The sequence below is a fragment of the Halichoeres trimaculatus genome, unplaced genomic scaffold, assembly GCF_033239565.1.
Source record: "Halichoeres trimaculatus isolate MK-OKI-2021-1 unplaced genomic scaffold, fHalTri1.1 fHalTri1_scaffold_11, whole genome shotgun sequence".
In the NCBI taxonomy this organism is placed as follows: Eukaryota; Metazoa; Chordata; class Actinopteri; order Labriformes; family Labridae; genus Halichoeres; species Halichoeres trimaculatus.
This window is the reverse complement of record NW_027437189.1, coordinates 18,518,576-18,543,900: the sequence shown is the minus strand read 5'-3', so window position 1 is coordinate 18,543,900 and position 25,325 is coordinate 18,518,576. Positions and strand designations below refer to the sequence as shown.

General features: G+C 39.5%; 5 protein-coding genes across 8 annotated transcripts in view; 3 read left to right on the top strand and 2 right to left on the bottom strand.

The window, feature by feature from the left end:
- Window positions 1-3,430, top strand: part of kazna (kazrin, periplakin interacting protein a) — a 243,954-nt gene extending 240,524 nt beyond the window's left edge. For 2 of the 4 annotated variants that reach the window (XM_074681990.1, XM_074681988.1), the window contains exons 16-18: window positions 549-715; window positions 1,686-1,827; window positions 2,153-3,425. In XM_074681990.1, the coding sequence (XP_074538091.1) occupies window positions 549-715; window positions 1,686-1,827; window positions 2,153-2,311 (468 nt within the window). In that variant the 3' untranslated portion in view covers window positions 2,312-3,425. Of the gene's footprint in view, window positions 1-548; window positions 716-1,685; window positions 1,828-2,152 lie in introns of all 4 variants that reach the window. The other 2 variants (XM_074681989.1, XM_074681991.1) reach the window with 2 other exon arrangements.
- Window positions 3,431-7,814: 4,384 nt separating this feature from the next.
- tmem51a (transmembrane protein 51a) lies at window positions 7,815-13,533 on the top strand. Its single transcript, XM_074682466.1, has 3 exons — window positions 7,815-7,998; window positions 9,355-9,810; window positions 10,419-13,533. The coding sequence occupies exons 2-3, from the start codon at window positions 9,407-9,409 to the stop codon at window positions 10,816-10,818; spliced, it is 804 nt and encodes a 267-aa protein (XP_074538567.1). The 5' UTR covers window positions 7,815-7,998; window positions 9,355-9,406; the 3' UTR covers window positions 10,819-13,533.
- A 411-nt stretch (window positions 13,534-13,944) lies between these two features.
- On the bottom strand, window positions 13,945-17,913 carry LOC141799004 (chymotrypsin-like elastase family member 2A). The gene is made up of 8 exons (XM_074681022.1): window positions 17,874-17,913; window positions 17,585-17,673; window positions 17,210-17,307; window positions 16,430-16,552; window positions 16,075-16,211; window positions 14,340-14,485; window positions 14,077-14,229; window positions 13,945-13,962 (listed from the first exon to the last, which is right to left on the bottom strand). The coding sequence occupies exons 1-8, from the start codon at window positions 17,911-17,913 to the stop codon at window positions 13,945-13,947; spliced, it is 804 nt and encodes a 267-aa protein (XP_074537123.1).
- LOC141799006 (chymotrypsin-like elastase family member 2A) lies at window positions 17,590-24,478 on the top strand. The gene is made up of 7 exons (XM_074681023.1): window positions 17,590-17,683; window positions 17,993-18,069; window positions 23,014-23,133; window positions 23,262-23,398; window positions 23,779-23,924; window positions 24,093-24,245; window positions 24,404-24,478. The coding sequence occupies exons 1-7, from the start codon at window positions 17,657-17,659 to the stop codon at window positions 24,419-24,421; spliced, it is 678 nt and encodes a 225-aa protein (XP_074537124.1). The 5' UTR covers window positions 17,590-17,656; the 3' UTR covers window positions 24,422-24,478.
- LOC141799007 (chymotrypsin-like elastase family member 2A) lies at window positions 18,439-21,177 on the bottom strand. Its single transcript, XM_074681024.1, has 7 exons — window positions 21,141-21,177; window positions 20,917-21,005; window positions 20,433-20,540; window positions 20,116-20,225; window positions 19,890-20,026; window positions 19,207-19,352; window positions 18,439-18,603 (listed from the first exon to the last, which is right to left on the bottom strand). The coding sequence occupies exons 1-7, from the start codon at window positions 21,175-21,177 to the stop codon at window positions 18,439-18,441; spliced, it is 792 nt and encodes a 263-aa protein (XP_074537125.1).
- Window positions 24,479-25,325: the final 847 nt, after the last annotated feature.

The following is a 25,325-nucleotide window of genomic DNA, read 5'->3' as shown; positions in this document are numbered from 1 at the left end:
AAATCACCACACTGATAGAGAATACTTACGTAAACAGATATTTAAATAGGTTATCAACAATCCCATCATACCATCTCATACGAACAGCATCACATAGTGTGCTGCTGTATTTACACAGCACTCCCCATCTCCAGCAGGTGATAGAAGACCCTTGTTGTTAAATTTCTTAGCTGCTACAACATGATTAGAAAGCCGTTTAGATTACAGCCTCAATGGTCCATTATGAATATCTCTGGTGTACACTTTCTGATGAGAGAAAACGTGCTCCCATTATGTTTCATGACCACATAAAGGGTGTGTGAAGAGATAAAGCTAAACATATAGATAAACATCCTCATACAATCCTCAGGGAGTGTAGTTTATACAATCGACATATTAATCCTTATGTGTTTTGACTGGGAGCAAATACGAGATAATTTCTGACTGACTTGATATCAGCTACCCTCCTTTAGACAGTGAAGTCCATAGAATTGCATTAAAACACTGTTAAATTTATGCTTTTGTTAATAGCAGTCACTCTTTTGGCCTCCTCCCATCCACGTTTCCAGGAATTTGCTGAAAACCTCCTAAACAGTGGAGTTCATGGAGCTGTCATGGTGCTCGATCCTACTTTCAACACTGACACAATGGCAACAGCGCTGGGGATCCCCAGTAACAAGCACATGGTTCGTCGACATCTCGTTGAGGAGATGAAGACGCTGATTGGTCCAGCCAGGTGAGAGAAAGCAGTCGCTAAGTACCGCTGAACACTTCAAGCAGACCACTTCATCAGGTGTAATCTTGTTAACATGTAAATAAATGATAAGAGAGTCGTTTACTTCAGGCACCATCTTTGATTACTTGTGTTAATTAATTGCACAGCTTTGTGAGGTGGCTTGAAATCATTTATTGCTTTCCGTCAGTTTTTGCCACTCACACAGGAGGAACATAACCACTGGCGAACTGTACAGTATCTCAAATTATGTTATTGCCAGTTAAATGTACAAACAAACTGACACTAAATATGGATCAAAAAATGATTTCAGTGATTTTAAAAATGATTCATGTATGCATAGTTTCTAACTTTAGATAAACATACCTCTTAATTTGGATGGTTGATAATTCTTTAATCTAACCAGCCAGTGTATAGACTAAACTTGACATCTTCTCTCACTCTGAAGTTAAAACATCAGTGTTTTTCCAGTAGAACGTAACAGATGTTGAAAAAAACAGAAGTATCTAAATGAGGTCCTCTTCCCCACAACAACTCTGTTTGTCCTTTTTTTCTCACTAAACCAGTCCCGTAACATTGTGAAACTGGTCAGTGTGTGTTGCAGTTTGTGGTTTCTTTGTGACGTTTTCTGCTACGTAGATGTCTTCTTCACCCAGTTCCTTTTTTTTTAACATCAAGTAGTCATTTTAAGCGGGAAATATAAGAAAGGTCTTCCATGTTATCAATCATTGCTATTTAGAAAAACTTTTTTTTTTCTGAACAGAAAGGACTGATGCAATAAAAAAATAAAAATAAATAAATTGGTCAATACATTTTCACTGATCAAAACCAAATATTTAACACAGACAGGTGATAAATTAGAAGGCCAGGTAATAATCTGCTATAACACCCATGCACAATACATTAAACCTTACACAGTGTGGAAATCTTTCAGTGATCAAAAACACTCTGTTTTTTTCCCATCTTCCTGTAGGACAGATGCTAAGCAGGACTATGAGGGTCTGGGACTCGGAACACCCCCAACCCTTCTTCGCCAGAATTCTTTAGTTAGACCACCCAGCTCCGCAGGACGAAACACTGATGATGAAGGCTCGCTAAGAAGGAGGGCAGTCAAGGTGAGAAAAAAAGTCTAAAAATCCAGTTAGGTGTTTTCTTGGTTTCAGATGATCTGATGTGAGGACTGACCCATTTTGCACGTATTCATAATGCCAATTAAATAAAGTTCCAACAGATAACATGACAATAAGATTAAGATTTGATAGACTGATAAATTTGATCAAGTTTGCCCAGAACTTAATGACAGCCTTGATGGCGGGCGCATGTTTACAAAACAACAACAACACAACAACTGGGTTGATATATACAAAGTGTGTTTGTGGAAAAAAATATGTCTCAGTCGTAGAGGAGCAGCTTGTTTGAGTGCATTTTTGTTTGTTTCAGCCTCCAGCAGGATTCAGCCCAAAAGCTCGCAGTGGGCGGGATCTGAGTTGCCATAGCAGCTATGGCTCCCTGCCTCGAGAGGTTGGAGACAAGACTCCACCCCGAGCTGAAGGAAGTCCAATCCGAGGTTACACCAGCATCGAGGTCACAAACGTGTGAGGTCATCAGCATGTGACAAAAATCCACATCATGGATGTTTGTCCTCCATGTACTGGTTAAGTTTTCTAATGTTGAGCCTTTAAACGAAAGATTGCACTTTTCCGATGAGACTGAGATCTTTTTAAAAACTTCCCTGGTTTGAGAAAAAAAAAACATGATGAGACAATTTGTGCAGAAATGTGTTTTGACAATTTGATAAAAGTCATTTCTCCTCTCCAATGGCAGAACAAGCTTAAAGTTTCACTCTGGATAATATTTTTCTATTTGCGTGTAAATGTTTCCTTGTGAACCAGGAAGTGATCTCGAAATTTGTTTTTGATGACTTGTTTCCAGTGACAGTCAGCCTGTTTCTATGAGATCAAATTTTTGAAAAACAAAAAAAAAAAAGACTTCTGTGTGATACAGGGAACTTGGTGACACTTTGAAAAAGTTTCTTATCAGTGTAAATTGTCCTTGATTTACCTAATTCCACTGTTTGTGATGCCTTTTAATGTAACTGATGAGAGCAGACAAAAAAAAAGACTTGAATGGAATTTGAAATTCTGGACTATGTGTTTGTTAGTCATTTTTCATCTTGCACACATACACAGTTGTGTCTAAACAATGTAGCTCCCTCTTCTGATGTTTTATACTGTGCAGTAAATTAAAAAAAAAAACAATAAAAAAAACAAAAAAACAATTTGAATAATGCCAAGAAAAGAAGACCGCAGTGCTGTGTGTCCATGGAAGGTGTGTGGAGACATACATGTAAAACTGAATGCTTGTTTTAATAAAAATAATATCTCAAAATTGAGAGCCCTATGATCCTCATCTTCAGCAGATAATGAAATAAAAGCTCATTTTCAAGAATCTCTGTATGCTATATGAGTTTATTAAAAACTGCAGTTCTTCAGGTGTCCACCTGAAGCTGGCTCCAAAAGCACCTTCAGCCATAAACCTACCATTAAAAACAGCCAACCAGGAAGCATAAAAACATTTGTGTTTTCTGGTGTTTATAACTCATTATTTTTAAGATACTGTGAGTTTCAGGCATTTACTTACTCAGGGCCAATCCCAGTTCCCCCTGCCCCACCTCATCTTACCCATTTGTGTACCCCTCCTTCTTGACCCTCTGTTTTGAAGGCCAGTGGAAAAGGCTGAAAACACATCCCTGAGAAAAAAGACGCCACTTGATTCCCCTACATCATCACCTTAGCTGCTTTCTGCCTGTGTCATAGGCAGATGTGATATTTGTCTATTCCCTTCCAAGATGCTGTCTCCCATTATTTTATCCTTGGGCACTTTTGATTTTCTATCAAAGGATTGAATATATGATGAAAATGTGTGTCATTACAATAAAAATCAGTATTTATGCTACCTTCAGTCTCTACTCTGCCCTCTTGTCAGTGGGCATGGTGGATTATGGGAAGGTTCTCATACCTCTTCATAGACTGTATAAAACATGAACGTAGTCTCGCCGACATCACCCGTCTTTTTCTGAAACAGGAAATAAAGCACATCGGCTATAGCGGCCATATTGGTAGTGACAGGCTTGGCATACAGCCATAAGGTGCCTGTTGGTCACGTGACCCTCAGCGGTGCCTCTTATTGGGGGAGCTCGCAATCTAAATTTCCTCTGAACAGCCGAGTTTGAAAAAAATTCAACCCCCGTACAGTGGGTGCCTATAGTAAAATTAGCGACTCAGACAGGAGATGTTTTTTGAACCAGGCTGTAAATAGGTTCATTTCTGCTTTGAAAACTGCTTTTTTTTGGCTTGGTGTGTATGTGACTTCTGGTACTTCCGGAGCCAGCCTCAAGCAAACACTCGAGAAACAGCAGATTTTAGCACTTCCGCATTGTCTCATATTCTCAGACCGGAGGTTGCCGCTTGTACCCCTTCCTTTCAAGTGAGGTCCTGGTTTGTCTTTGTTTCAAGGGCTGGGTAGCTGCTACCTTTACTTTTACGGAGAGACCCCTTCATTGGACATGAACGTGCAAAACCAAGGGCTAAGGGGTAAAACAGGGTACACTTAGGACTGGCTCTTAACCTTCTCACCGCTGGTCATGATGATCAATAATTAGGTTGAACAAGCTTTTCCAACATGTCTTCCATTGCACATTGACTTCAAAACTCTGCATCAGACACCACTGGTTGAGAACACTTCTGTTAAGTCCTTGTTTAAAACTATCTTTTTGGGAGTTTTTAGTCCTGCTTGATGAAATTAGGAATTTCTCACAACTAAAAAATAGTCAGATTCAAATGATATATCAGCAAACTCTACAGCTCTGAACAACTTTTTGTCTTTCTGTTAGTTCTGTTCTGATTTCACCATGGCTCTTTTTTAGCAGCATTCACTATTCATGATTTTAACCAGAAGAATTTAGTTAGGTTATTGCAAGCACCCTTTCTATTAAAAAAAAGTTAGCAAGTATTGCTAGTGAAGAAAGTAAGACCTCAAGAGTGATTCAATGTATGATGGAGGCTAAACCAGAGCTAAACAATAGAGAATGCTTCTCAGTTACCTGGATACAACTGTTCATAAACAAAAAAATACTCCACTTGGAGCCTCTGGGAATTAAATTTTTGTGTTTTATGGAGTTCTTCAGCAGATGATGTAAAAAAAAAATAATAAAAAAAATAAAAGGGGTAGAACGTATTAAAATCATACAGACTTTTAAGACCAATGTGAGAATTGCAACAAAATGTTAGCCCTTGAGTTGAATGGGGACAATGTTGATTGGTTATGGCGGGTAAATTCATGAATGAGATGCTCTCTGATTATGTGACAAAGAGGAGTTGATAGACAATGAAGGTTTATGAATAAATGATGACAACAGAGCCGGGAGTGTGACAGGAAATTTGCATGAGACTGTAAGAGACACATTGCCTCTTTTGAGATGGAAATACGGGTTAAATCTTTAGTGAATGATTGTGTCAGTGTGCTGACACACATATTGAATTTATCAACAAAGTTTTGGTGAGTCAATATTTTGGTGATTCGCTCCAGTTCCTCTTCTATTTGTTTTCGTTCATCACGTCAACTTCAGCATCCTGTATGCAGTGAAACATGGTGCAACACTTTCAACTACACAACCTCTGACAACTTCCTCCTTCTACTCATAGTGTCTCGACTTGTGTGCCGCTGTAAGGATGACCAAGCAAATGAGGCAGCTATACCCTCTGATTACTAGATGACAATACTGTTTCACCTAAAGCCTGAATGGTTATCCACACGTGGTTGGAAAATCTAACACAGGCAATCCATTATGCCACTTTGAGCTTTGAGAAACGGTGGTGTAATGAGGGAAGGCATGTCTGAGGGAAGTGAACTGAACTACTCATTATGGAAGCATTAGGATACACCGAACACATGCTCACGAGCAGGTACAGAACTAAGATAAATAGTTTTATGTCTAAAAATTTGAATGATATTGCAAACTGGATTAACCATCCATTATCTGTGGCACTTTTCCCTTTTGGGGTCAGAGGGAGCTGGGGCCAACCCACTTGTCATTGGGCAAGAGGCAAGGCACACCCTGAACATTTCTCCAGCCTATCACAGGCCAATCAACCCTCTGGCCCTATGGCTTGTGGAAAAGAAGCCAGAGTACCCAGAGAGAACCCACTCATACACAGTGGGTACATGCAAACGCTACACAGCTGGAGAACCAAACCAGGAACCTTAGTGCTAACCAGTGAACCAACATGCAGCCCAAATACTGGACTAGCACGAAATAAAAGCAAGACAGAAAGGTAACCTCATTTGAGTTATTTTTATACTCCAATAAATTTGTTAATCTAATGTTTTATCTGTTGCCAACATGAAGTTGACTCTCTGCTGTGAGGCCATGTTATTTCACCATAACATCCCTTTGTAGCTGCCGGCGCATCACTTAAAGTGATTAAAGGCTGACAGTGATAGGGGCTAAGGCCAGACATCCAGATGTGATCAAGGCTTGTTAGCTGGGTTCTGATCTTCCCCTTTGTGTGTGTAATGTGTGTGCATGCAAGAACAGAGGAACCAGATTTAAATGAAGGAGGAAGAAAATCTCCCCAGAGCTTACAACAACAGTGTTTCCTACCTCACTGGAACAATGCAGTTAGTGGTCAGGGGTTGAGACTGGTTTTGTCATTATTGTTAAGCAGTTTCGTCCTTGATTAAGCCACCAGGCACAGAGACGGGCAACGGGCAGTGGGTTAGTTCTGTGTGAGGGGGTTGAAAGGAGTGAGAGTGGGTGCTTACTGTTCAAAGAGGAAGTGAAAACCTAATCAGATAGGAGATCAACTGATTGATAAGTGAGATGGAGAAACCGGGTCACTTCATGATGACAACTTTTAGCACATAAAAAAGCTGTTGCACAAAATCATATTTGAATGCACATTCAAACTTCCCAGCAGATGGTGGTGATTTGACACAGATTACATTAATGCAAATTTGTCAAATCTGTAAGGAAGGCTAGAAAATTATAATACTAACATAACTCCAACAGCCTTTGCTGTCCATGAACTAGCCTATAAGATAAGATAAGAGTTTAGGCCTATTGATTTCCAAGGGGAAACAAATCAGTTGTCACAGCATACAAAGCAAGTGAAGAAATAAAGTACTAGTAGGCTCCAGGAATCATAACTGGGATTTTAGATTATGTTCTATAACCAGGGAAACATTCAACAGGTTGTTGCATGGATGCAATTTGGTCATACTTAACTGTAAGCTACCTTAGTTTAGACTTACAATTTTAACAGTACATTGGCATGGTTGCAGGGACCCTTGAACCCAAAGTACAGCACCTGTGCTGACATCACTTTAACTAAACTGTCAACATGTGTATTTCACAGTTCTTTCAAGGCGGTTTTTACAACACCAACAGTGCCTGGTGTTGTAAACCGCCTTAACTCGTTGTTTTATTGTAATAAAATAGTATAACCTCAACACAGTGTGGAAAATATCTGATTTAATAACTGCATTCCCCGGGTAGTTTCCCTTACAAAAGAAAAATATAATGCAGCATATTGGAAAATATAATGTAATATATTCGGTAATATATTCCCATATATGAGAATTAGTATTTATATTTTCCAATATATTGCAATATATGGAAAGCGGCAATTATTTGTATATTTTGCAATATATTGCAATATATTTTATGAATATATCATATATTGTATATGTGCCATCAATATATTATTCTATGTATATCATAATATATCAATAATATATTACAATAATTTCAAAAAATATATTGGAACATATATTTTTCTTTCGTAAGGGTTACCTTACAGCATGACTAAAGGGCCTAGCGAGAAATGAAAATCTAACTACCTAGCATGCGGCTTTCTGGAGGGTTCGCTGAAACATTTCAGCCTGTATTAAGGTATCAGAGAATGGAAATAGCACTACACTAGAGGCAAATAGTAGATGTAAAGTTTGTCAGATGCTTTCTTTCAACCCCAAGCTAGACCGAGAGTGAGAGGGTTAATGAAACTGGAAGTGTAGCACTGAGCCCCCTCCCTCCTGCTGTGTTTCTGCTCGGTCTGAGCCCATCCGTCTCAAAAGAAAGTTCCTGTCTGAACATTAAACGCTATTTGTCAACACATCATGGCGCGGGGACTGCTATAAGAAGTAGTAGAGTTTTAGATGATAATACCCACACCTTGAAACTTTGAGAGGCACAAGCGAAGAGTTACTTATTCTCAAAAGATGCAAAGGTGAGTGTAAAGCCGACTCTCGTTCGCTTCAAGTTCCTTAAAGTGTTATTTGAAGTTATTCAGCTCAGGCCTTCGATGTTTTAGAAAAATGTGTCCGATGCAAAGTTGTTGCGCTGCGTTACGTATCCTAACGGGCTCAACGGTAGCAACCCGCCCAGTTTTGTAGTTTAACGAACGCCGCTCGTGCTCGCCAAAAAAAAAAAAAAGAAGAAAAAACGGTTAGATACGGTTAGATACTTCGAGATTTGAATGCAGGAATAGGCGACCCCTGCCCTCACACACCCAAAATGACACTACGTAATGTTTGTGTAGCTTTAAATTTGAATTATTCAGATTTTGATGTCGGTTGTAAACAGCTGGCTGAACTGTCTCCTACAGAAGGGAAATTCTACTACCTACGAAACATTTACGATACGTTTACAGTTCTTTGCAAATGGAGGTTTTATGAGCCAGAGTGTCAATGTTCTACTACCTTACCGTAAAACCTGTTATTTAGTGAAATATAAACTCAAGGCTGGACTGTAACTACTCCCTGTGTGTAACATCTTCACATGAAAACTCTGGGTGTCACAGTTATACAAGCATGTGACTGTACGTGTAGGCTAAAGCTAGCAGGCCAGTTCGTCTGCGTCCAGCTGTCACGATAAGCTTAATTGTGCGCCATACCATGCATTCTTCACTGAGGAGCTCCTCATACAGTGGAGTTGGTTTACCTACGTTAAACTGCCCCCTCACTGCCAGCATGTCCAAGCATGTTAGCAGACTAGACGCTGACATAGTTTGTTGGTGAATACAGGCTAAGTCTTAAGTATTACTACATCATGATGATACCCTTTAATGGTTACATAGGTTGTAGTTAATGTCTATGTCTATGTCTAATGACTTTGGTCTGTGCTAATTTATAGTTTCAAGCATACATTTCCACATTTTGTTAGTGAAAAGATTTTTTAAAGTTGTGTCATACTGCAGAGTGACAGCTCCTTATTTATCCTTCAATGTGTTAATCAAGATATACACTAAAGCAGGTAATAATGAAAATAGTTCAGCTTACCTCTATAGGCCATGATATTGTAAAGTCATGGTATCACCTTTTTACAGAGGCAATGTGATATTCAGTGAGTTTTATGCTTTCCCTGAAAAATGGGCTTGGACTCACATAAAGAACACATATCTGCAGCAGTGAATACCTGCACGCATGGTGAAAGATAACGGCTTGTAAAAGTAAGACAGGACGTTTTGTGTGTATCAGTGTGATTTTTTTTTTTTCACGGAATAGCATGAAACATCCACATCAAGATTTCTGCATTAATCGAAAGTTGTCATGTTGTGTCTGACCTCAAAGCCTTCTCTCTTCAGTTTTTGGTTTAACTGAAGCTGGTTCAACTGAAGATTAGAAGACAATTACAAGATGCGTTCAAGTGTGGATGGACACCTTGGTGGAGGGGGCTCTGGCAGCAGTAACAATAACAACAGCAACAGCAATGAAAACAGTGGAAACTCAGGCTCCCAATATGCACTTTGTGCGTTGGGGGTTGGACTTGTAGCCCTCGGCATTGTGATGATCGTGTGGAGTGTGGTGCCTGCAGATGCAGCTGGAAATAACAGCAGCAGCAGTTCAGGAGGACATGGAGACACTGGTGGCAGGAAAAATAAAGCGTCTTCAATTGCGTTTGTCTTGGTGGGATCTGGGGTGTTCATGTTGCTGCTGTCACTATGTCTCGGGATGAGGAACAAACAGAGGGAGCAGCAGAGGCTCCAGCAGGCTCAGAACAACGGAGGAGAGAGAGCTGGGCAGCAGGCGAACGCAGAAACGTGAGTGCAATTGTAGTTTCATGGCTTTGCTTTATTTCAGCGATGACACCCTTTCCTGTACTTTGATATCTGTGAGCAGAAAATTGATTTTACCATGCACCCTATCAATTACCTAACCTAACCTATTGCTGATGGATTTGTCTTGTCTTCTTACACCAACACTTTGTCTTTACAAACCATTGTTGTGCATTACTTGCCGTCATGATTATGTCAAAATAGTTGTTACATACATAATCCTTGCTTCTGGGAAGAATCTGAGGCAGGAGCTTTGGCAGCAAACAGCTGACTTCTGTTTTCAGGAAGACAATGTAACCAAATCATCCATTTAGTAACATCTTTGTTAACTTATTGTGAAGTTTATGGGGAGTATAGCTAGACAAGTCCATGCCGGTGGCTGGCAGACTCTCAGGGTAGCCAGTGTCTACCTCAGAGATGTCGCAGAATGTAGAATGTGGGAGAGCATAATTACATTTTACATTTTACACATGAGAGTCATAGAATAATTGATCATTGAAGCTAATTATTGGATCAGGTGAAGAACAAATCTGTGTTTAAATGGTGATGAATAATTTACTCTTATCTTGTCTGTTTTTTGTACATGTCTGTAGTGCTGAGGAACAGGCCCAGCGTTATGCTGTACCTTCCTATGAAGAAGCAGTCAGCAGTGGCCAGTACCCTGTCCGTCAGAGCAACCTTCGACCAAGCAACTCTCAGCTACCCTCTTATGATGACCTGGTCCAAGTGGATGGTGTACATTATGAGTGCGAGGGATCAGAGTTTGGGACAGCTGGATTACAGCCTGCTCCAGGTGCTCCAGCTGCTGCTGCTTCCACATCGAACCGTAGACCTGGAAAAAACAACCGTAAACTCCTACCTATCAAGATTCGCAGGATTAAATCAGAAAAGCTGCACATGAAAAACGTTGATAACTCACAACCAGCAGCTGGAATGAGTATAGAGCCGCTCACCCCTCCACCGCAGTATGAGGATAAAATACCTCCAATTTAAGATCAATCTCATCATGTTTAAACAATCGACTGAAATCCTGAATTTCTCTTGTGATCGCAGTTATGGATCTGACTTTGTAAAGCCAAGACTTGAAGAAGGTTTCTTTTGCTTAACATTTGAATAGTGGCACTTTATCGTCATTCATGCCACTTCACTCCAAAGCACTGGACCCTTCATTTTTTAAGAAAAATAGGATCTCACTGGACATCGGCATACAGGTAGAGACTGATCAAGAAGGACATGCTGATGTTGGGGGATCTTCTTTTACACAACTGTCACACTGGGGCTCATTGGACTACATACACACACCAAAACTGTGTATTGGAAGAACTTTTCTGTTTATACAATGCCTAATGAGACCAACGTCCTCTACCGCAAGTTAACCGTTGGACAGATCATGGATATCATTCAGCGGTCATAGAAAGGATTTTTAAGGACACTTCAACAGACATGTGCAAGGCACTCACTTTTTTATTATACAAGTAGGTGCTGTTAGGGTATTGTTTTGCTCTGAGGTTCTACATCAGTACTGCCATTTTTCATTTGATGTTCCCCATAATGCCTCCCCTGGCCCACAAAAGCTGTGCACGAAATGGAAAACAGTTGAAAAATTCAGATTGTTGTCTTCATTAGTTAACAACTGACATCCTGCCCTTCTTTTACTGCAGCCTCTGTTCAACTACCCTGGCCTCTAGGCTAACTAGCTTTTAGCTTAGAGTGTCTAAACCTTTCATTTTTAACTAAAACTTATTAGCATTTAGGAAGCATAGCTCATATAACTGTTAGCCATAGTTCACCGGCCCAAATGCTGTAGTTAAAACTGTTATAACAAAGCACCCAAATGTTTCAGAACAGCACTGCACTCATTTTTAAAAGAGAAACTTTAGTTTCATGTCTCTTTTTAGAAAGACAAAAAAGTGTTTTAACTGAGACTAGCCTGAATTTCTGTTGTTAGCTTTTTACTGAGCATATGATCTCATCATATCAGCTTTTCATACGTTATATGGCTCAATGGGTGATGAGTAAGCAGCATTGGATGAGCTGAAAGTAGTTGCAAAATGGTATAAGTGTATCACTGGGTATATTTTGGGGTAAAAGATGAATGCCTCTTTGTGTTTTAGAAGATATTCTACTTCAAATTCCAATAACTCCTGGGAAGAACAGTTGTGTCATTTTTAGATGAAATGCTTGACCCCACTAGTGTCTTATTTATGCTGGCTCTTTGCTGTGTACAAGCCAGGAAGCCTGCTGATGGCATGTGCTTCTCACTTGCTCAACCAAATAGCCCAAGGGAATATGCAGGAAAGCGTTTCTTGAAAAAAACTTAGGTAGACTTAATGACTGAAAGTTATGTTTACAAATTGAAGTACAGCACCTTAATTCATGGGAAGGAACCATTGTCGAGAGGCCGGAGGTCTCATTTTATGGCCTCTTTAGGGGGTGGTAGTGCCAAGTGGCTGCAGCCCTGGGTAAGCCCTGCAGTTGCACATTATAAGAAACACTTAGGTGCTTTTGTGTTGAGAACAACACTGTTGCTCTTTATAAAACTTTTCGGAAGAAATTGTCTGAACCTGATCTCTCATGTTGCTACTCCTTCACAGTTTGGTTTTCAAACAGCACGTAGAGTAAAAAGTATAAGTGTGAGACTGAAGAATCTAGTGAATAGTTGAAACCTGATGCTCTGTAGCCATGGTGGAAACTGTTCAGCTGTGAAGACAGTCAGTGTATTCTCTGCTTCCCTCCAGGCCTCTTTTTTGATTCCAACTCGACATGTTCAACAGAAAGACTCTTTGACTGTGCAGCTGGGGCATAATAACAGCAGTACTTGCTCACTTACTTGCTCATCACTCACTCATTCTTTCTATCACAGCCTGACTTGAGTTGCAGCCCTTGTTTTACTTGGAAATATGCAGGGAATGAGCAGACAGACAGCTTGTGCCTCTGTTCAGAAAAAATAATGTGTAAGTTCAATCTTAGCACTATCAGTACCTGTCAACAAACTCCTTTCTTCTTCTTCAGGTTAGACTTGCTTGAAAATTAACCAAATCAAGGATTACCAGTCATCCAACAAAGATTTTCTGTCATATCAGGGCCATTCTTGGGCAAATGTAACATTTTGACAGTATTCCTCGCTTTACTTTGTTAGATAAAACTCTGTTATGAAAAATATGTCTCAATTCATCAGCTGGTCATAGTATACATTTCAAAGTTCCCTGTGGTGTAAAATGTAACAGGATCAATGAGTAACTCCAGCTTTGTCACTGTAATACATCACAGCTATGTCTACATTTTCTGACTTGATTTAGAAGTTCAAACCAGCCACGCTGTTTGAAAGCACATTTCATTTTGGTTCTGTAGCTTCAGTACTGGAGAAAAAGGAATTGTACCTCATTTACAAAAGAAGAGTGAACTACACCCGTGATTTTACACTTTTGCAGTCAAAATTTTTTACGATGACCAAAATAGTGGGTGTGTTAATTTTGCACTCACTCTGTTTTACTTTGAAGAATGCCAGAAGCACATTTTGTCTGTTATCAGTGTCATTCATTATTTCTCTTTTATTACATCAGTCTGTATTTTTTATGTGTACTGTGAAGATTTGCTCCTCTATGGTGACTCCAGATTGCCTGTTGTAAGTGAGTTTTTTTAGAAGAGTAAAAAGAAATGTATCTCATTAATATTTTATGAGAAATAAAAGGAAGAATTTGTTAATTACTCAATGGTTTGGAGGTCAATATTTGCTGATATTACGGGATAAGAGTGACTTAAACTCCCTTTTGATCTATATGTCTTAATGCCCTGAATTCTACCATCGAACATCCTGTTGGTCACTGTTCAAAATTTTTAGCTAATGGGAATCTACTGAATTGAAAATGAAAGTTAGAAAAACAATGGGGTGTCAAACGTTTATTGAATCCCAACTTGGTAAAGGTAAGAGTGTTTTATTGTCATCATTCAAAATATGAAGCATATCAAAGCTCCATCTTTACACCAAATGATGTTACACTTGTTTAACCATGAAACAGCAACTTTTCTTTTTTTTTTTACACAGGAAGAGTTTGTATTAGCAGAGGAAGAGTTTAGACTAAGTCATATAGCCACTGAAAGCTCCTTTGTTTGTCTTCTTCAGTTGTCCATTATAGCCTGCAGAAGGAGAAAAAACGCTGTATTAGACTTCCTGTTTTTGATAGCTGAGCTTTTGTTTGCTGCATGTGTCATTGTTCATGCTGATGAAAAAAAAAAGAAAATATCTCTCACTGTGTTTATCCAGTTGATGTAGGAGCTGACTTTTGTGAAGACTGTAGGCTTCTGGAAGACATTGCAGCCTTGACCAGAACCAAAGCTCACCACACCATGAACATCCCAGGAACCATCTGGGTTCTGACAATTCAGGGGGCCACCAGAGTCTCCCTGTGGGTTATCAGTTAACAGGTGATCCCACAAAAAAAAAAAAAAAAAAATCAGCTACTGAACACTGAATTTCATTGCACCTGAAAAGACCCCGCCCAATGTGAACTCACATTGCAGCCAGCAGTGATACCGTCACCTCCTGCACAAACCATCTTATCTGTTGCCAGGACACTCCACCAGTCAGACTGTGAGCAGGTTTCATGGCCAACCACCGGCAGGAGAGCCTGTTGCAGGATGTCAGCTGGTGGACCATCAGCTATGAGGAAAAACATGCTTCAGGTAGGCCGAGAGAAACAATACTTTGCTTTGGCTGAAAACATTCAGGGGACAGATGTGATGCATAAAGCAGAGCACGAACATCACACAGAAATGGTGTCCAGTGTAGAAAGTTTTAAGGTGTTAGAAGCCTCAAGCACCATATACTGCCACATTGAAGAGCGTGTTTAACTGAGATATAAAGGTGACATATTATGCTTATAATAATACTTGTCACTTAGTTTATGTTAGTCACAGAAACCCCACTGTGGTGGTATAAGAATGTTGAGGCCCTCGATTTCTCTCAGGACAGCTGTACTTCTAATGTCTGTATGAGTGATAGTTCAATATCTCTCAGATATCATTTTATCTCCTCAATTAAAAATCAGTTGAAAGACAAGATGATTTTGAAAAGATAGTAGATTAGGCATGTTAGGATATGTAATAACTGGTCATTAATCTAACAAAAGTATTCAGCCTGTAATGTACTAAAAAAAACAATATGTAACAAGTGACCTAAAATGTAACAAGTTTGAGCAAAAAATTATTAAGGTTTGGGCTCAGCATCTTGTTACATTGTGGGTCAGTTATTACATTGTTTTATCAATCTATCTGTCTATTTATTTATATATTATTAAATTTCAGGTCTTTGTTACATTTCAGGCTCTAACAAGCCCACATTAAAGCTGTTGATGATGATTGTGATTTGTGTTGAATATTACTGTTAGCTAGCTTAAGACTGCTAAACACAAGGGTAGCATTAGATTTTAGTCATTGTGTAGCTAACATTTTGTTAGCTATAAAGTAATTTGTTTGGTACCAGTTGTGACTACAAAATGATTTCTGGCACAGTTGTAATTAATTAAGCCTCTTCTATGGCTGTTGGTGGTAATGCCTGGTTAGCATCCTAAGAATAACATAAGCTGCTGTCATACAATAGGTCATGGGCTTTAATTATTAACATTTCGTAAAATATGCTAGATCATTGCGTGTCCTTGATGAACACCTAATCCAGTGTTGTAGAACTAAAGTCCAGGACTTGGACTCAAGTCAATAATATAGTATTTATTGGATGCATTATACTCACAGTCTATGCAATTAAGCTAGTATCTTGAAGAGACTTTTTACTTGACTGTCCTTAAAATTAAGATCAACAGACTCTAATGTTAATCGAGTGAATGTTTTTTCTGCACATCAAATTGTCCACCGCTGTCAGTCAGGGTTCACACAGGCAATACTTCAGACATTAAAAGTTGAACACTTAAAGTTCCACTGGGTGAGTTTGCTGTGTCCTGCTCTGGGGACTTTTCCAGGACTTGGGCTGATGTACTGGGGCCTCGACCTGGACTCCACTCTGAATTTTTATTTGGTGACTCGGACTTGACTGATTTTGGACTTGAGCAATAGTGACTCCACTGCAACACTGACTGAGTCATGTCAACCCCTGTTTAGTATCATGCTACAGGAGAACAGCTACTATATGTTAAGCTTCAATAGCAAACACATACAATTCCTGGGTTGTATTTTTCCACTTATCAAGCTTGTCTGAGTAAGATTGTATCAGTGACTCATTATGCTGAAAAGGCTTACTGGAGAGGCGACCCCAACCAGTGACATAGCAGGTAGCACCATGAGGCAGGACCACGCCCGCGTCTGGGATGCAGGCAGGCATGATTGTGTCTGAGAAGGTGACAGGGGATGACAGCTTTATCAGGGCAATGTCATTCCTACCAAAAGGAAAAACAAAACACCCATGTTCAGTTAAACAAATATAAACAAACCATATGTTCTTTTGTGTTAAAGTGTTGCTGAATAAGTCTCCTTATTTTCAGAAATCCCCACTGAGTCGTTGCGTACTTTCTTTCCACATAGAGGAGTGCTGAATATGCTCAACACCTGGACTCACGAGGTGAAATTAAGCTCTGTGGGCTGCTGGTGCTGTTACCGGCTGAGGAGGATGTTGTAATCCTCATGAGTAATGATTTTGGCTGCCATCAGAACCGTCGAGCCCTCCTCATTCGTCATCAGGCTGTGTTTACCCAGCTCCACTCTGTAGTTGTAGCGGTCACTGTGGGACAGCAGATGACAAGGTGTTTCCATGGGGAATTCAGAAAGTAGTATTGACTACTCTGCAAGTATGCACTAAACTGTGATTAAGCAGAAGGTGTATTGCGCATGTATGGTTGTCCTGAAGAGGTAATACGTGGCTGTGAGTGACCAGATTAACAAGCTTTGAATTGTTAATGCGTAGGACTTTTTCTGTGTCAGCAGAATTTTTTTGACATGAAATTATGAAAATTATTTCGTTTTCTATGTGCTGTACTTTTGTTCAACTTTAAGGCTAGATGTTGCTGCAGATTCTCAGAGGTGACCTGTGTCTGCTTATTCCCTGGCCAATCATGCAGCCACAGAAAAAAATGCAAATGCATAATGTCCTGTTTGGAAGGACACTATTTCCTGGTTAAGACCTTTGGTTTGGCATTTTAAGAAAATTCACTCTTTTAATTAAGCATATTAAGTCAGTCCTAAGAACAGTCAGTGATTGCCTGCAGCAAAAGTTTGTTTGAGTATGTGTTTCAATAAGTAATTAAAAAAAAAAAAGTTGAACTCCCAGCTCAAATACTAGTTTTTCTTTTTTTTCTTTTTTCTTTTTTCTTTTCTTTTCTTTTCTTTCTTGAAAAATAAACATGGCAAAGAAAGGTTTCCCCCTAGTGTTCAAACATACTTAATGCAGTGTGCAGCAGTGAGGACCCATTCAGAAGAGAGAAGGCTTCCTCCACAGACGTGCCTCCAGCGCCCACTGCTGTCTGACTGGAGTGAGATCTGAAAGGAAAATGTGCAAATCTACTCTTTGAAATTTTACTCTACGTACTTTATATATATATATATAATCAATCATCATGCTATATTTTTTACGGATTAATGAGTAAAATTTCTATAGCAATGAAATGCATAAAGTTTAGAGATTACGTTTGTAAAAAAACAAAACAAAACAATAAAAAAAATAAAGAAAAAACCCATAAAAATTAAAGTTAAACAAGGGAGTCTGTCAAATAAAAAATTGTAACTTCTTGTTATTTCTATTTATTCTTGGTCTTACCTGCCAGGGCCAGCTGTGGGGCCTGACATCCTCTCCTGCCACTACCCTGCTTAGCACAGGAGGGAAAGTGGGATGGCCACATCCATAGGCTGGGGGGAGGTAAGTTATGTTTACTGGAGTTTTTGTATCAAGCTAGAGCCATAGACAAAATCTTATCAGACAAGTTTTCATGGCTCAGAAGCATTAAAAATAGATCAAGTGACTAGTAAAACTGAAATTAGCATGCTAACTGAGTATATGCTAAGTATTGTTTTCAAGGTGGGCTTTCATAGTATTGAAGCTGTCTTACCGGTAGCTACCACGAAAAAGAGGACCACCACACTCCTCATGACTGTATGTGAAGTGTTTGTGCTGAAATATACGTTCAGAACAGGCCTGTATTTATACTCTTTAACTACTTCTAACCAGGGTAAAACAGCTCTGGGAAACCTGGTTGACTTTCCAGAAAGACAAACAAGAGCAGGAGATGGAGGCTTGAGCATGTGGTAGGTGATAAGATGTTCCCATTGCTGCTGTATTTGGACACTTTCGATCACTTTGTGCTTTGATACTCTGATTGTGAAATCATGAAGAAAACAAACCACTGAAATTTTTATGTGTGGTTCCATTTTATTTATTTTTACATGTGCACATATTGGTCTTCATCTTCAGAGTCATTTTTTTCAATAGGTCACCATTTTCTGTGGAAGAGATGGTAGAGAAAATTTGGGTTTCAGGCGTGAGGCATCACATTTTTAGTAACAACACTTTGATTATTTGTAATTTTGTAACTTTTAAAACATGGATGAAATAACCCCCCTAGACAGCTGCAACAGTCTCATAACTTTAACCCTTGGAGCAATTGAATAGGAGGTTCAGGAGCTTACAGAGCTGATCCAGTCTGCGTAGGAGCTGACTTGAGTGAAGACTGTGGGCTTCTTGTAGAGATTGCATTTGAGTCCGGAGCCAAAGCTGACGATGCCGTGAACCTCCCAGGCTCCGCTGCTGTTCTGACAGTTCAGAGGGCCACCGGAGTCACCCTGAGTCATGTAAGGGGGAACATTAGATTAGTAGGAAAGTTCCACCAATACTTCGACATGAGTTTTGTATCTACAGCTGCCATCACTTATGATACTTACGGACACTGAAATACATCTACACTTTTTCCTTAAAGGGGTAGTTAATCTGAATTTCAAGATAATTGCACAGGCCATCAATAGAGTGATCTCAGCTATTAACTAACTACTGTTTGTGTTAATCTTAATAGTTATAATTAAAAGCTATAACCATATTAAAATAAACACTTAAGTTTAAAGTCTGAAACGTTCCTGTTTGAAAATAGTTAAAGGCTAAAGTATATTGTTTTATTTTAAACATGACAAATAAGATAACAAATGTCTTTACTTGAGAAGCTTGAATGGTGATTATTGGGCTTTTTATACAGTTCAAGCTCTTTTGCCTTCTATGTGAAATTATCTCAAAACATTTTTCTTATATTGATGAACAGCTATGAAGCTCTGATGTCAAATACTTTGTTGATCCCAAGGTTAAAGTAAAATTATTTTTCCTGTTTCTCTATTATTTAAAACAACCAGGAACCTTGGTGCCAAAGTTTCTCATCTTGTTGGTTAATTTAGACTTACATTGCAGCCAGACACAACTCCATCTCCACCTGCACAGACCATGGTGTCCTTCACCTGGAAGCCCCACCAGTCAGACTTACTGCAAGTAGCAAAGTCCACCACGGGCAGGAGAGCCTGCTGCAGGTTGTCAGCAATGGGACCTCCAGCTGTGTAATGGAGAGATATCACAAACATGAGATCTGCTCTGGTAAAAATAAGAAAAAAAACAAACTCACAAATTTCATCAGACCAAAGCTTCAAAAGAAACCATTTCTTCAAACGGATTAAGTGAAGTTATTTTCTATCATGTGAATTGGAGGCATCGGAAACATGTCAACAGCTTTTATTTTCAGAATAATGAACTATTCTACAAACAAAAAAACAGCTTCAGCATATTACACTTTCTCAAACACATTGATACCTTAAAACCATATTGCTAGAAAATAGATCATTTTTAAAATATTTTTTGCAGTGGCAGAAAAGTTAAATATTATCAAATAAAACGAACAAAAAAAATGTATGAAGTCCAATCTGAAAAACTGAAAGTATGTTATATCATCAAAGCTGCAGAACATAGTGTCTCTGTTACAATAACTCATTGTTTATCTTCCAATATATCATTGTACACCACCTCATTACTAGTACTCATGATTAAAGCTGGACAACATTTAGCCTGAAATAACTGGTGGACATCGGCTACTCACTGTAGAGGCGACCCCACCCAGTGACGTAGCAGGGCTCATTGTGAGGGAGGATGACCCCAGCAGCAGGAAGACAAGCAGCCATGATGGTGTCAGAGAAGGTGACAGGGGACTCCAGCTTGATCAGGGCGATGTCATTACTGCAGACCAAACACACACATGATCAGATCTTTGTCTTTTTTTAATCTCAGTGAGGTCATGTGGTCTAACAGCCATTTCGTCTTTTTACCGGATGAACAAGGGGTTCCACTTCTCATGCACGATGATGTTAGAGGTGCCCATGAACACAGCCTCTTCCTCAGTCACGACCAGGTTGTGTTTTCCCATGGCCACTCTGTACTCCCTGCCAGTGCTATGAGTTGATAAAGAGAGAGATATCAAATATTTTTCAGTAGTTCAAATGATTTAATGGCTCATTAAATCATTTTACAATTAACTTTCTGAACCAGTATTACTTGTGTACCTGCAGCTGATTTCTGATTCAACATATCAAAGTGCTGTGTTTCTGGTATCCTTAAAATAACCCAGATTTGTTCTGAACTCTACAGTCTCATACCTGATACAGTGAGCAGCAGTAAGGACCCACTGATCAGAGATCAGAGTGCCTCCACAGGTGTGTCTCCACTCTCCCTCTCTGTTGTACTGCAGAGAAATCTAAAACATACACACACATGAACATTATCGGCCCACTTTTTCCCTCTGACTTCCTTGTTACTGTATTACACTGGTTTAGAGAGTGGAAGTCCTGATGGTAGCACATCCCGTACATGAAATTTATTTTATCCATACCCTACGATGAACACAGTTTGACTTCAGCTTCCTCAAAATATCTATTTGAAACTCTTATTTTTTCCCTGTGCATTTGAGTTAGTCTTGTCGTCTTAATTCACATTTAACCATCTGTGACTAAATAATAGTATGTTTTTCAGTCATAAGTCTACTTGTCACACCCTGCGATGTCTCTTTAATCTCTTAATGTCTGCAGAGGAGTTCTTGTTTCGAGAGAGAAAGAAAGAAAGACATGGTTTACCTGCCAGGGCCAGCTGTTGGGCCTGACATCCTCTCCTCCAACCACCCTGGTCAGCGCAGGGGGGAAGGTGGGCACACCACACCCGTAGGCTGAAATGACAGGCAGAGACAGACTCTTTTAAGAGGTGTGACCTGGCGCACTCAACTGATCATCTGCATTGTTGAATGATACTTGTTGGCTCAAAACAGTTTGCTACAAAAGTGCTGAGGGTGAGAGGTACTTACCACCAGCAACAAAGAGAGCAAGAACCACAAACTTCATCATGTCCGCATCAGCACAGCTAACAGACAAGCACATTTATATCTGCCAAGTGGTTATGTAACAGACCAAAGCTGAGGAAATTTCTTAGAAAATACTTTTCTGACAATTCCTGATATTGGGGTGGAGCTAAATGAATTTCCAAACAGCTCCGCATGCTGTGGTACTCCAGGCTACTCAAGGTTACTCAAGGTTAAGTTTTGCCTTTTAGTAAGATGGTCATTAATTCATATCAAATGTAGTCATTGCTTACTCTGATTTTCTTTCAAAATCGTTATTAAAACCAACTCTGCTCTGGACACAACAACTGGCAGATATTCAAAATAAATGCATTCAATTTGAGTGATATCACGCATCAGATAAATCCATCAATGTCACTGATTTCTCATCATAAATGTAAAAAGCAACAACAATGTACTTCTAATATCTATTTTATATTTTTCACAATTACATCCTTGTTTTAAGATTTTCTGCTTATTTTTTCACATTGCTAAAAGGCATAATTCAGTTTCATCAAAAGAGTAATCAAAAGTGTAGTTCACTTAAATATTTAGACTGAATGGCTGTTATATTTAAAAAAACTAAAAACATTTTAGAATAATTTCCCTGTAATGTAGCTCCAGTTCAAAAGCCAGCCCAGGTGACTATAAGACACCTGTGAGGTTCACACAGAGGTTGAGCGATAAGGTGTATTTGGGGATATCTTTGGTTTCTTATCACCAAGGTTGAGTTATTTTTTCCTACCAGCTTTTTCCTGGCTGCTCTGACGGAAATGTTAAGCAACACATTTCAGGTGTGCAAAAGCGTATAAAAGGAGCCACAGTCCCTCCGAAAGCTGCTGAAGACAGTCAAAATGATGTTTGTGATCTTGGCTCTGTTTGTCGCTGGTGGTAAGCTCTGATAATATGCATACCTGATGATAAAATATGTTGCCACGTACGATTGGGGACATTGTTTCATGATGTAATCTGGGCATTTGATAAAAAGTGTTGGCTGTATTTAGAGAACAATGTTCATTTGTTACAGTAATGTTGAAAAATGCTTTGAAACAGATCAATCAAAACAAAAGAGTGCAGATTGTACAGCTTATTTATCACCGTACATTTAATGTCATATTATAGCCTACGGGTGTGGACTGCCCACCTACCCTCCCGTCCTCTCCAGGGTGGTTGGTGGAGATGATGTCCGTGAGAACAGCTGGCCCTGGCAGGTAGACTGCTTTTCAAGACTCCCCTTAAAGTCTATATCCTCTCTAAAACCACACTGACGTTCTGCAACGTGTTTCTGTCCCTAACAGGTGTCTCTGCAGTACAAGAGTGGCAGCAACTTCTACCACACTTGTGGTGGAACCCTGATCTCTAACCAGTGGGTCCTCACAGCTGCTCACTGTATCGGGTAAGACTGACAGTGTAAACTCTCAAATCAAAAATCAACATGAGACACCGAGGACAAAAGAGCCAAGCCTTTGGTTGGTATCAGGCTGGTCAGTTTATTAAGGAGTTTAGAGGAAGTTAGGATCTCATGTTAAACTTCCAGTTTAGTTTTTCTGCAAGTCTAGAGGAAAGAGTGAGGATAACAATTAGTTTTGTGCTTCTGATTTTAGCATCAATCACTGCATGTTACCGAAATGCTCTTACTTATCTTAAATAAAATAACCTGAATTAATCTGATGATTTAATGAACACATGATGTTGAGTGTTAGCAGTAGATCACTAGTGGTGATGATCAAAGTAGTAGAGGAAAGTTCACTCACTAGTTTTAACTTAAGTTAGTTCCTATTTTCAGGTGCTTTTGAGCCTTAATCTTTTTATTTTTAATTTATTTTTTTCGGACAAGCAGCAGCCGCACCTACAGAGTCTACCTGGGTAAGCACAACCTCAAGAACAATGAAGCTGACTCCATTGCCATCAGCCCCGGCAGGATCATTGTCCATGAGAACTGGGACTCCTACAGAATCCGGTGGGTTCACATGTTTTATCATGTGCAGGAGAACACATTATGCTGCTGTGACTTTTTCCTTCCTTTTTTCAAATTTTGAATTTATTTTGATAGTTTTTTTAATCCAACTTTGTTTGCTTTCCTTTCAGTAACGACATTGCTCTGATCAAGCTGGAAACTCCTGTTGAGTTCTCTGACTCCATCATGGCTGCCTGTCTTCCTGATGCTGGAGTCGTTCTGCCTCATGATGCTCCTTGCTATGTCACTGGCTGGGGTCGTCTCTGGAGTAAGTACTAAACTGTTAATCCTGCCATACAATCAACTCCCCTGTCAAAGTTGATTAGCTACTGCAACTTTTTCCAAAAATCTCTTCCCAGTTTATAGTTACATTTAGAAATGACTAAGTTTTAAAGAATCACTCTTTTTAGTTCCCACCCCTCATTTTTCCTCTACCCCAATCACAGACCCTTGATCACTTGAATGTTGATTTTTCCACTTTTCTTAAGTATTGGACCAAAAATATGGAAATCCTCTCTACTGATATTTAGGACTTGTGGCTTTTTTGAGCCTTTGAATGAAACTTCTACTTTTACGTCTAGTTACCTCTATGAGAGTGTATAATTTAGCATGCAGTCCTAATCTGAATTCATCACTTCTTTTCTAAAGCTGGAGGTCCCATTGCTGACATCCTGCAGCAGGCCCTCCTCCCAGTTGTCGGACACTCCACTTGCACCAGGTATGACTGGTGGGGCAGCCTGGTCACCAGCAGCATGGTCTGTGCTGGAGGAGATGGTGAGCTGGCTAGTTGCAACGTGAGTCTGATTCATTTTACAGTATTTTTAAAACCAAATCCTGATCCAGGCATACTGAACAGTATATTACTATGCACCATTACAATTTGGATTCATAATTTTTTAACGGGTTTGGTTCTTTTCAGTAGTTTTTAAATTTATTTATTACACTCATCTCTTCCCTTCCAGGGTGACTCTGGTGGTCCCCTGAACTGTCAGAACCCTGATGGCTCCTGGGATGTCCATGGTGTGGTCAGCTTTGGCTCTAGCATGGGCTGCAACTACCCCAAGAAGCCCTCTGTCTTCACCAGAGTCAGCAGCTACATCTCCTGGATCAACAATGTAAGTGAAAAAGCATTAAGTGGTTCAGTACTTGACCCAAAGACCTAATGCCATACCGCAGTATTAGTCATCTCATTTGATCTTGAGCTTACCCAGATAAAAAGCAAAGCCCTCTAGTGGATAGTTTAACACAATCTCTTCATTTTTTGTCTCTCCAGGTCATGACCAGCTATTAAAGTGTGGCAAGGTTGAGGTCAGTGCAGGTTTTTGCATCTGACTATCAAATAAAAAATGTAGTACATCATACAGAGTTTCCTGTGGTTTTTGACAAAAAAAGTTTTTTGGTGTGTGTAGATGAGAAAACTGCAACAAAACCTTCAGTAAAATAATGTTCTTATTTTTTTCTTTCTTTTAAAATTTTAATTGTATTTTCTATAGTTGCTGTATGTATTGAACTCATTTTGATAGGAGAAATTTAGATTTCTAATAAATAGCATGTCTAATAAATTGCTGAAATGGTCCAAAAGAAGGAAGTGAAAGGCCAGAGGATAAGAAAAAAAGGTCAATTTACCCCAAACTGAAAAATAATGTACATTTGATGATACTGCAAAAAGGCCCTTGAACAATTTAAAGTTTTTCTGCAGCAGTGGAGCTTTATTGAGCCTTGAAAGTTGGTGCTACAGGTGTCCCAAGTTTTCTTGATAACTTCTAACCAGCTCCATTTGAATAAAAGTGGTGCTGGAAAACAATTTTTAATTTCATATAATGTTTCATCATTCATTCATTGATTCTTTCTCTATACCGCTTATCCTACTAAGGGTTGTGAGTAGCTGGAGCCCATCCCAGCCGTGTCAGGGTGAGAGGTAGGGTTCACCCTGGACTGGTCACCAGTCAGCTGCAGGGCTGACACATAGAAACAGACAACCTTGCACATGCACACACACACCCACACCTACAGACAATTTAGAATGACCAGTTAACCTGATGAGCATGTTTTTGGACTATGGGAGGAAACCTGAGTGCCTGGAGCATGCACAGGGAGAACATGCAAAAGTGATGTTGGATGACACAAAATTTGCAAAATGTTCCATTTTTCCTTTCTTTAACTGTGTTTTCATCTTTTGATATGACACATACAGT